The sequence below is a fragment of the Oryzias melastigma genome, linkage group LG24 (assembly GCF_002922805.2).
Source record: "Oryzias melastigma strain HK-1 linkage group LG24, ASM292280v2, whole genome shotgun sequence".
Classification (NCBI taxonomy): domain Eukaryota; kingdom Metazoa; phylum Chordata; class Actinopteri; order Beloniformes; family Adrianichthyidae; genus Oryzias; species Oryzias melastigma.
This window is the reverse complement of record NC_050535.1, coordinates 23,650,753-23,663,288: the sequence shown is the minus strand read 5'-3', so window position 1 is coordinate 23,663,288 and position 12,536 is coordinate 23,650,753. Positions and strand designations below refer to the sequence as shown.

General features: G+C 40.2%; 1 protein-coding gene across 1 annotated transcript in view; it reads left to right on the top strand.

Moving 5' to 3' along the window:
- nt5dc1 (5'-nucleotidase domain containing 1) overlaps nt 1-12,536 on the top strand; it is a 78,813-nt gene that overhangs the window by 42,290 nt on the left and 23,987 nt on the right. Inside the window, exons 7-8 of the mRNA XM_024290938.1 lie at nt 5,504-5,678; nt 10,682-10,779. Of these exons, the coding sequence (XP_024146706.1) occupies nt 5,504-5,678; nt 10,682-10,779 (273 nt within the window). The remainder of the gene's footprint in view (nt 1-5,503; nt 5,679-10,681; nt 10,780-12,536) is intronic.

Genomic DNA, 12,536 nt, shown 5'->3' with positions numbered 1-12,536 from the left:
CCTGCTTTACTGTAATGACAGCTTCATTTTAATGTTCACACATTAAAGCTGGGCTTCTACTCCTCCCACTTGTCTTGATAGTTTTACCAGATAAAACCTGAAGACAAACATCATCTTTTTCTCCTCTGAGTTTGTGTCTAGTCTTCCTTTAGGTGCAGTGTTACTCTGCAAAAGGTGTCTTCATGCTAACAGTATCCAATATGTTCTGAGTATGACTAATGGGATGTGTCCTAGACGGTTTTGTGAAGTGATTTGCTGCTGAGCCGAGTTATTCTTATTTTATCACACGTTCAGGATTTCCTCCTCTGTCACTGCAAAGACAAAAAAAAACAAAAAACAAAAAAACGCTGCGCTTCAGGAGGGACATAATGCAGCAATTTTGTGGTCCGTCTGCTAAAAAAGGAAAGTCCACAGACCTAAGGCCCGGCCAGTGTTTCCACGTGGTCCAGACAGGTGCTGGAACCTCTGCACGAGACTCCCTTCACACGCTCTGCATGTGTCATCTGCCACACACACAACAGCTGAAGGATATGAAAATATGTGTTTTTCTTTCTTTTCTCCCTTCTGGTTTCCTTAAGGATGAAATGAATGCGCAGCTCTATCCCTTCATCACTGCTGGTGTGGCTGTTTATAAAACGCTGCTAACACTGACCCTAACTGACACCACAACTGTTGATTTTCTGCTTCCTGTCAGCTGCTTTGATGTGAAACATGGAGCTGCTTCTGTGCTAGTTTCTCCCCAGAAATTGGGCAGTAATCCAGCTGTCCTGAACCGCCCGGTGCCTGGCCACATGCCTACAGGCCTTCAGGGCACTCCAGACCTGAATTCACAGCTGGGCTCTGCACCACACACTGCTGCAGTTATGGGCTCATGCCCAACAGGAGGCTGATCCCTGTCAAAGGACACATTGGTAAAAAGAGACTTAAAGGCGTTATTTCACTGAAAACAGGAAAAGTTTTCACGATTTTTTGTTGAAGTGACCAACGAAGTCCATGTGGGAACCCATCTGCCAACGTGAGACGTCTGGTAACATCAGCCACTCTTCTGACATTTCCAGTGAACCCACTGTGGAGCTAAACTGGGGCCAATATTTGAAACCCAAATGAAACAAATTAAAAATAATATTGACGTTCGGCCAAAAAAAATGTGACGTGTCCAAAACTTTTTGCTATTCTAACATAAGCTTAATTATTTTTAGCTTCAAATGTTCTGTTTTTTAGGTTTCAAAACTCAAAATTTCTATTCCAAATCTTTTTTTTTCACTTTCAACTCTTTTCTTTTTCATTTTGAAATCTGAAAATTTCAGTTTCAAAACTTGGCTGTGACGCGTTGGGGCGGGGCTAACACGAAGGACCAATCAAAATCGATGAGGGTGGTAACTTCAGTCCCGATGCGTTCACTGACTCTGAGAACTGTGATAATAAATGTCAGAGAATGTCTGTTTAGTCTGTACTATCATCATCTGAAGTTGTCCCAAGTCGGGTGTAAAAAGCAGAGTTTTATCGTGTACAAACTGCGCATCCAAAACGGTGTTCTAGCCCGTTCAAAGCGCCATCTGTTGTGTTAAATACAGACGTAGAAACGTCCTTATGGCTGGATAAAAGGGCTAAAACACTGTTGGAGCTCCAGTTATCTCCCGTGGTCTAATGACTAGAGCGGAAATGTGCGTTGGAGCTCCACAGTAAACACAGTGGTTTCTTCATGTTTGCTGTCTTCTTCTTTGTTGACTTTACAGACAACACAGCCATTTTCTGATCGTAATTATCACAGTTCTCAGAGTCAGTGAATGCACCGGGACTGAAGATACCACCCTCATCGATTTTGATTGGTCCTCGTGTTAACCCCGCCCCAACGCGCCACATTTTTTTCAAATTGTTTTATTTAGGTTTCAAATAATAATGGCCCCGATTTGCCCACGACTTCCTGCTGAAATGCAATGCAGTTAAATATCTGTTTGGGATCACATGCAAGACATTTGAGTTTTTAGAGTAATGACTCAAAACACAAAAACATGGTGCAGAAACCATTACGCTCCCACATAGCTCATGAGGTCGTCTTTGTTCCGGCCTACACTGTGCATAAGGGCTTGAATGGATGCGCCTGAATGTTTGTGACTGCTGTCGGTGTGTGTTAGCATCCTGAACTCCAACCAAACCTCTTTGCTTTCTTTTTATGCATGTGATCAAAATGAACCCAGACGATGAAAGGTCAGTTTGTTTATGACCACGGCGATTTGGGATGTGAACATCCTGGGGGGGTTCTCCTCACCTCCTCTGCGGAGAGTAATGAGGCAAAACTGAGCTTGGAGATCATATCCTGTTCTTCTGTTTAACTGAGCTCTAATGATCTGTGGACACGAATTGGACTAAAGAGGAAATATGTCCAGCCAAATATTTACATTTACTTTTTAAATGATGTGAACTTTTGGCCTGAGAAGAAAATCTCAACCTTTGCTCATGTGGCTTTGTTGCCATCTTTTGGTTGGAGCCTAAAACTATAAAGACACAGAATTTGTTTTCGACTTTTTAAGTGTTACACCTCTAGAGGGCAGCAATTAAACAATGCTGTTAGTATATTTCATCCTAAAATAAAATGGAAAGACTAGTTTTCCTGAGGAAGAATTTTGTTGTACTTTCTAAAAAGTTCAACATTCTAATGAATTCTGTAGTCTTAATCGCTAAACAGGACAACATACTAGAAAAAAAAGGAATCTATTAGAAAGCTACTTTAGAAATTTAAGTAGAGCTGCCATGATTAGTCGACAAATCGACGACTAATCGACTATTTAAAAAGTCGACGATTAATTTAAAAGTCGATTAGTTGTTACTTTACATAATATGGATTCAGAGTGTAGTAAAGTCGAACAAAGTTGTGAGCGTTCAGCATCAAAAAATGCACTTTTTTATATTTGAGTGAGTGAGACCAAAACATTATCTTTTGTGAAAAATGTTTCCTTGTTTCAGGTGCAGACCTCATTTCATTTATCCCTCGGTGACGCTTAAACACAAAATCTTTAACATCTTTAACTTTTCCACCGTTAACACCATAATTCCAGTAGAGTGTGAAGGAGAAAAGCCCACTCATCAGCACCTTTGTATACTATAAAGTTACAGTAAATCAAAGAACAGAAGTACTGAAACTCTGATGTTAAAGGGTTAATCTTGTTGTAGTACCAGAAACTAATGTAGACAAAGGCTGCACAAAAATATAAAAGTTTAATAAACTATCATCTTAATTGTCTTTTTTTTAAATTTGTTAAAAGCTAATGATGGTTAAAATGTCTGTTTTACATCCACTTTGCGAATGATCCAATTAGTCGACTATTAAAATAATTGTTTGTAGCTGCCCTAAATTAAACAATCTCTCAGACATTCTTAAATTTATTGTAAAAAAAATATTTGTAAAAAAAAAACCCAAACAATATGAAAGTTATCATAAGTTTTAATCAACACATTCGTAGGGTGGATTACTTAAATACTTTCATAATGTCAAAAATAAGAAAATCCTACTTCTCCCTATTAGTATTTATGACATGCAGCTGTGTTTCTAACACATGAAGGATTCTAGAAGACTTTCATCAAAGAGACAATAGTTCTGAGCAGAGAGAGGCTGGAGGCCATGGGTTGATTTTCTGATTATTACAAACTCGAGCCACAAGAGGTCACTCTTGTTTCATTAGTAAGCCTGTTTCAACACCGTCCTCCTCACTGAGAGCTGCTGATATCGGAGCATTTGGTGAGCCCTCCAGACAGGAGGGGTGGTGGGGGGGGGTCATGTCCCAGAAATGCAACCCTTTAAAAAACGGTCTCTTACTGTAAGGAGTTTTATCTCTGATTAATTCCCAGACATGTTCCCCTGGAGTGAATCATAATAGGGGTCAAAGGTGATGGTCACTGAGATTTCACCAAACAATGAGGGTCCCGACTCTCATATCTGGACTTTCTAAAAGACATAAATTGTTTTGGACTTTGGACTACTGAAGTGTATCACAAGTCCACATTTCTTTTTTTTTTTTATTCATGTTGACTTCTTTTTTTTGCATTAATGTTTGCTTTCCTAGATGAGTCTGTGTTGTGAATAATATTGATTACAGGTAGCATTCCACCAGTCCTGGCGTTTTTCAAAGATTGTATTTTTTCAGCATGTGCTTCAGTAGAGACAATTTGCAAAATGTAAAATTTGCTAAAAGACTTGAAATTTTGCTAAAGAACTATGAAAGAGCGCTAAAGTTTACCTAAATTTCTGAAAAATGTTTTAGTAAAATTGCTTAAAAATCTCTAATGCATGCCAATATTACACAAATATTTAGTGTTGCTTTAATATGACCTAAACTCCAAATTAGCCCCAAAAATCTCAGTAGATGCCAAATTAGCCAAAAAACTAGCTTGTTGCATAATGGCTGAACTCCAAAATAGCCTAAAATTCCTCAGTAAACCAGATTAGTCAAAAATGTTGCTAAAATAGAAACTAAACTCTAAATTAGCTTAAAAAGCCCCCAGTAGATAACAAATTAGCCAAAAATGTTAGCACGTTGCTAAAATATTAGGTAAACTTTAATGTTTTTGTGAAAAATACTATAAAACATAGTCCATGAATATATTTAAAGGCTTGTTGATAATCTACTTAAAATTTTAAAATTTGAAGAGTTTCTCAATTATTTCCTATATTTTGCTCTATATTTCTAAAGTTCATGAATATCATAAATCCAAGCATTAATGTCCAGAACCGGCTGAACATTTTGATACCAAGGCTGCTGAAATCGTTGAAAGTGGGATTGAGTTTTTACGTTCTTCAAAAACGTTAGAAAGGAGCAGGAGAATCACTGTAGTGTGAATGCTTACTAAGCAATCACAGAAATAGTGAGCGCCTGTGAAAGGTCCTGATCAGAACGAGGCTTCATGAAACTCAGAAACAGATGAATCATTTGTGTCCAAGTTTCAAAGCCATGTCTAAACCTGTCTCCACAGTCACATCCTACATTAACCAAAACCTTTCAAGCAAACAGGAAAGGCTTTTGTCAGAGCAGCCGTCAGCCGCTGCTGGTTTGCTACTAATTCAGTCCAGCATGAAGGAGGTTGGTTTGGGTGCCAAGAGATAATCTGAAATTATAATATCTGGATGTTTTGTTTCCTTTTTTGGTTCTTATTTCTTCGGCATGTGTTTCACTGAGTCACTTCAAGAGAAAAAGCAGTTCCAATTTGGACATCAAACGCCTCGTTTCTGTCTCCTGTCAGAACCTCTGGAGGCTGTTGCCTGCTGTTCTACACAAATGATTCAGGTTCACTTACTCATAGGCCAGCTTTTGAGGACGGTCTAATAAAGTGTTATGGTTTGACGTTTTTTTTACCAGGTTTTGTGTAGAGTTTGGGGTTTGATTTTTATTTTTAATGATTGAATATTTCATAGTTCTTTGTTGAGAGGCGGAAATTCTTCTCAGCTGTAATGAATTCCAGCTTGATTGTCGAACTTTGTTTGCAGTCTTGTGTTTGTGCTTCTTTGCAGAGGATGCAGGTACTTACTTCCCCAGTGTGAAGCGGGACCCGGGCCGGTACCTGCAGCCGTGCTCTGACTCGGTAAAGTCGTGGCTCCGCAGCATGAAGAGCGCCGGGAAGGTTCTGTTGCTCATCACCAGCTCCCACAGCGACTACTGCAAGCTCGTCTGTGAACACATCCTAGGGTAAGACCCCCCATGACCCCAGCAGAACTCAGACCACTGTTTCCCACCAGTCACAGACAGTGGGCTTCCTGGTGTCCAACTGAAAACATGTCACTCGACTGAACTTGGAAAAGTGTTGCGTGGCATAGAGAACGCTCTAACTAAACAAAGTCTAAGAGACTCTTCCAGCGTCTGTTTGAAACTTTTCAGTCATTAAATGGTTAAAAGAAAAAAGATTTTCCCAAACTCAAAGCTTAAGGAGAGAGAAAATGAATGCATTTTCACTCTTGTTTCTTAAAACTTTTTTTGGCAAAGATGCTGACTTTTTGTCTCTTCTGTTAGCTATGAAAGTGTTTTTAGAAACATTTGGCTTAAAGTTTTTCTTTGGACACGAGACCAATGGTTTAAAGATGAGTTTTTATTTCATTCCTTCTGACGGTTTCTGGATATCTCACTCTAGGTAAGTTGGCCTGCTGTTTAGGGGAATTTGATCCCTGTACAAACAGCTGGAGCTCAGTTTCATCACTGACAGTAAGTTAGACTCATCTCCAGCAAGAGTTGGATTTTTCTACAGGTTTTCTTTGTCAGTTTCAACTTAAACATTTTAAAAACACAATTTCTAACTGCAGCAAAGCATTGGCAGGTTTGACTTTTGGGCCGTTTGCAGATTTGCAGATTGTCAGGAATAGGGGTTGGAGGACCCAAATGCAGGAGACCAGGCAAGGTGGCAGAAAACTAAAATATTTAAGAAATAAACTAAAACATGACAAATACCATGGGAGCAACGAAAAGATGGCAGAACAGAACAGACTGAGGGTGATCAGCAGAACAGAAGACAGCTGGGGATCCTAACAAGCCTGAAACTGATGTGACTGAGGGACAATTCAAAACAGAACATGACCAAAACCCAAAACATAACTGACAAAAACTAAACCAAAGTCCACAATCCTTACAGTACCCCTCCACAAAAGGGCAGATCCCAGATGCCCAAAAACAAAACACTAGGCAGGAGGGGAAAACAATAAAACAGAAACATCCATAACACAGTTTGGTTTTCTGCAACCTAACAGATGTGAGGGGGGATTTGGCAAACCCCTCCACTGGAACAGAACAGAGGAGCAGTCCCAACAACCCTCCTTCAGATCATGTAACTTGGCCAAGGGGGTTGAACGGCGACCATGCTCGGGGATAGGGAATGGTAAGTGTGGCCCCGGTGACCCTCCTCAGGAACAGGAAGCTTGATGGGTGGCCCCGGCATTCCCCCTCAAGAACGGATTGGATGTTCATGGAAGGACACGACTTCTTTATGGCTGCAGAAAAACCCATCGGACGTGACGTAGCATGGTGTGGACTGCAGCGGCAGAAAACCCCGCCATCCAGCAAAACTCCAAGGTGGGCAGGTCAACGCAGGAGACCAGGCTTGGTGACAGGAACTAATAACTTTTAATAGATTAACCAAAACATGGGATGTTGAAAAATAAAAAATCCTTCCCACACGCCTGCATCTCACCTACTTCACCTGCTCTTACTCACTCTTATGTGATGTATAAGTGCCTGCTAGCATCTGTTACCTGTAGAGGAGCATGGGCGTGGACATTTTCTCTCTTCAGGTTCACTAAGTGGTCTACGATCTAAATATTTAGTGCGCACCACCTGGATGCCCTGAACAGGTTTGTCCATTTTTCGCCCACATACAGCCCGTATCCACCTGTAGGGGCAGTTGTGACTAAGGCCTGAGGTTATTGTGTTACTTTTGAGGTCAGGTGGGAAACAGGTGAAGGAAGTGGAAGGTGTGCATCCATCCAAAGTCCTGCAGGCTGAAACCGTGCTGGGGGGGTTGGACAGTGACACCACCAGGCTCCCGTTTCAAGAAGCAGGTTTTGTTGGAACTCTGAGTTCGTGAACTCCAATTTCTGTAAAACTCTGAGTTTTCGTTTCTAGAAAGAGAGATAACTCAAACCCGGGAAAGTGGGCGAAACCAAGCCCGTTCCAAGAAGCGGGTTAAGCTGAACTCAGAATCAATCACTATGGTAACTGAGTCTGTGAACGAAACCTGGTCGGTAGCAGGTTTTCTTCAGGAAACTTAGAGTTCTCTGTGGTCTCCGCCCCTTTTTAAAGTGAAAGATGTTCAAATATGAGTTCCTCATGAACATTTAGAGAACATTCACATTAGAGACGTCACGTTTTCACCACGCAGAAACCAAAATGACATGTTCATTCATAGAGGATCATGTAGAGAGGAGGCTGAATTAATCCAGAGGAAATGTTATTTACGTCGGTAGAGGATTTGGAGGACACGAGTCGACTGACTGCAGTTTCCCCGATTCATCTTTATTTGAGTGATATCATAAATAGTGAGTTATTAATAATACAGAGATTTCTTTTCCTCATTTTAAACCCTTAACAATGGAAATTCAATTACAAACACCAGAAAAGCGTGTGAAATCATGTACCGCACTAACCACACTGTTACGAACAATGGCTCAGTTGTTAGCAATGCAACCTCGCAGTGCGGCGGCCCGAGTTCGAGTCTGTACAATAGAAAACATTTTTATGCAAAAAAAAAATATTCAGCGAATATATCTTAAGTCTTGAGAATTAAAATTAAATTAATGCTTGTTTTAACATTTTCCAGGATTGTACAGTGTTTCTGTTTAGCGTGCAGTGACATTCGTGTGCGTGTGTGGTGGGTGGGGGGGGGGGTACCAAAACTGGTCATTCATGCGATTGCAGAGATTACTGGTTAAATTATTAACAGATCAAAAACCATTCCTTACTTAACAAGTGACAAAATAACCTTCCTGACATTATTATTTATTCATCATTTAAAATGATTCAAATGTAGTCGTACGCATTAACTATGCAGAAATTTTCTCTCTGTTTCTCTCTCACGCTTGCAAGAGCGTGTCAATTTCCGTCGCTGGAAGTACGAAACTCAGATGTTTGTCCCCGTTGCCATGGTGAATCATGCTGTCTTTGCTCCATTGATCAGGGCTTTTTATGGTCGCGACGCTCACACCTGATTCTGGTTCTGACAACTTCAAGTTGATTGAATCAAACATTTTCAGCTGTTCTGAAACCGAAAACCCTGAGTTTGGGAATTTTGAGTCCAGTGACTCTAAGTTCAGGTTTGAACTCTAAATTTGTTGAACCTGCTTCTTGAAACGGGCCCCTGGCCTCCGTTGGTCTGTAAAGCACATTCAGTGTGAAGGCTGTTTTTGTAGCCAAAGATTGTTTCATTCTCAGTTAAGCTGCAAGTGGTTCTCCAACCCAGTGTCAAGCATTTTCTACGCTTGAACAAACACAGCACCTCTTGTCTCTCACTTCGGGCTGTTATCACACACTTCATGGGTCCACAGATGTTATCTTCTTTTGTGTGGGGTGGTGAAAACAGAACATAAGTCAAGCAAAGGAGAAAATCAGGTTCAGATGCTTAGATTTTGAGGTGTCCCTCTGCATATGAACCATTTCCAGGTCATTTGTTGGCTTTCACTTACAGTCCCAGCAGTATTGCCTCTCAAGGAGAGCTGAAGCAGCAGCTGAGTGTGAGTGGGTTTCTCCATCAATACCTGCAGTGATAGTGACTCACAGAACTTTATCTTTTCTCTGGTGGTTAAAGGACAGTTACTTGATCATTGATGGTTCTGTTTATCCTGCAGCTTAATCATTAGAGCAAGTCTGTTCTTCAGAGAAAAGCTTTATTCTCCAATCCGGAAAATAAAATGTGACAGTCAAGACAGTATTTTCAGAATAAAATGATTGGTGCTCTGAAGTTCTCTGTTTGGTGATTTGTCTGGAGACCAGCAGCAGATCACCTAACAAGGAGATCACAGCCAACAGAGGGGATTACATAGAGTTACTCGTTTAGTGGGTTTTAACATTTCTCTAGGATTCTGGGTTTGATCCTCTAGCAAAGACTTTTTTTCAGACTGGCTCAGTTTTGTCAATGTCTTCAACCTTTTCTCCCTATGGCTGCTTCTGTCAGGTCACCACATTTAATCATCTAATCATCCTTCCAACAAACCTCCACCTTTCTTTGTTTCTCCTCACTCTCACCATCCACCCTCATCCATGAACCTCCTCTGTGGTCTTCCTCTCTTTCCTGTAGCTCCAACCTCAGCATCCTTTCACCAACATCATCATGTTCCTCCTCTCATCATGTCCAAACATCTCCATCTGCTTTCCTGCATTTATCTCCAGAACATCTACCATGATCTGATCCTCTGATGGATTCATTCCTGATCCATCCTGGTCTCTTCCAAAGAGAACCTCAGCATCTTCATCTCTGCTTCCTGTCTCTGCATCAGATCCTCTAAACCAACAACATGGCTGTTCTCACCAGAGTCTTCTACAGCTTTCCTTTCATTCTTGATGACACTCTTTGGTAACACATCATACCTGAAACTTTCTCCATCTGTTCTAATGTATTTACAGACACCTCTTCCCCTCTTTCCAACTCTGTTGATCTGGACTGTTGACTCTAAGATCTTACAGTCCTCCACCTTCTCCATCTCTGCTCCCTGTAGCCTCACCGTTCCTCTTCAGTTCCTCTCATTTACATTTAGATTCTGTCTTGCTGCAGCTGACCTTCATTCCTCTCTTTTATCAGAACAAACCTCCACCTGCTGTTCCTCCATCTGCTCTCACCACAGATCACAGTCTCATCTGTAAACAACAGCATAGTAAGGCTTCAATCTGATCCATAAAACCCACAGTTCTTTTCTGTGTTGCTGAGGTAGATGAAGGGAGATCCTTGATTTACCTGATAGAAGTTCCTGATCTCAGCAGCTTTTCCTTGAGATAGATTTTCAATTTGAGGTGAAAAAAAATAGTTGTGATTTAGTCAAAGACATCCTTTTTATGATATTCAGAGAAATAAATGATCATTCCTGCTGAAGACTGATCTGTAAATCCTTCTATAATTTGGGCTCAACATACCTGTTCAGTGTCCTTGACTGCTTTCATTGATGAAGAACTTTCTTTTGTTCAATTCCAAACTCATGTCGTTTTTCTGGTTGTTACAGGAAAGATTTTGAAGAACTGTTTGACATCATCATCACAAATGCCCTGAAGCCAGGATTCTTCTCTTTAGTGCCACACCAGAGACCCTTCAGGACCCTTGGTGAGTACTGAGCAGTCAGTCTTTTATCAAAACTCATTCTTGTCTCCTCTGCTAACACTAGCGAGTAAGTTATAAAAAAAGCCTGCACTAACGAACATATGCATAATGTGTCTTTATGCTCCAAATGATGTCATTCATCAACATGGGGTTATCCCTCCTCATCATAAACTTTAGGAAGATCACATCAACTAAATCTGCATTTTGAAACTCTGGATCAAAGGAGATTTCTGTGTTTTTGTCGACCTTTTTTGCCCGGCTGTAACCAGCCAAAATAACCTGAAGTATAAAGTTGACCTTTTTGGAAAATTCAAAGTATGAAGTGACTGGAGATAGGCCACGCTGACTCTGAAAGGTTTTTAAAGATCCTTGAAGCAGCAGCAGAGGTTTTTCATTCTTGTTCCAGTATTGGGTTCCTTCTGTTCAATCCAGAATGTTTCGTTGATCTCATTTCCCTGCTGAGGTCATGACCTTCAGAGAAGACTGTGTTTCTAAAGGCTTTAAGGATGCAAACTCCAGCTAAACTGTGGCCTACTTCAGTTTGTGGATGTAAACAGAAGGTTTTTGGGGAGAAATCCTCAGATGGATCACAGATGGAAGGTGAAAGCTGAGCATCTTCACTGAGCAAAGCTCAAAGAAAACATTTTCAGATTGATCTTCTTCATCCTACTTGCTTTCACAGTAGGTTGGCAACACTTAAAAGATCTCTTCCTCTGAGCTTAAGCAGAAATAGCTTTTTTCTCATGAAGACTCGTGTGGATCACACTGTTATTTTTTTAAACAACTTTGGCTGATGTGTCAAAATAAAGCTGTAAATATTACTCCCTCCTGAAAACACCTGCAGCTTTTACTGTGAATGTCTCAACTTTAGCCAACAGGATCAAAGTTCTTTTTCTTTGGTTGGTTTTGGTGACCTGTTTCGTCCTAAAGCAGGGATCAGCAACCTGAGGCTCCGGGGCCACATGTGGCTCTTTAACCTGCTCATAGAGGCTCTCTGGCTGAGGAAAAAAAATGATTTAGTGAATATTTATGGCTGAGGTGGAGAACACTCCTGCTGACATTACACCAACTCAAGGGGCCGTATGTGCTCCACTATTACTCTAGTATTTTGCACAGATTTTAAATAGGATCAAAACTTTAACTATTTTATTTTTCTGTGATTGCTCTTTTTGTGCTGCACAACTATGTTTATTGACTTTACACAAAAGGGAGTTGCAAAGAAAATATTTTTTTAAATTTTTTTAATAGTATATCCATGAAATCATGAAGCAAAAACAGGTTAACAGCAGTAGTAAGTATGATTACTACTACTAACCTGTTTTCCAGAAAGTAACAAGAAATTGTAAGAAAGGAATTGTAACAATTTATTTTTTGTTAAATTTTCTGAAGGTAACAACTAAAAGGTGGTAATGTTTTGTGTTAAATTTAAAGGTTTATTTTAAACTTTAATAAAATTTGAAAAGTTGCACTGCATATTGTTATTATTTTGAAAAGAAAAACAGATTTGTTTTCTAAGAATCAGTTCAAGTTTGAAGCTTTATGATGATTTATTAAGATGGGCCAACCTGTCATAAGATCTTATTTTAATTTCCATCTGCTTAAAACTAGCAAAAATCGCTTACTTTGGGGCTGTATAACATCCAGTTTTAAGTCCTACTGTGTAAAAAGTTATATTTTGGAAACTTTCCATGTTTTGAATATGTAGCCCTACAGCTGAAGGCCTCACTCAAAACCATATTTATAAATATATACCGCCCCCC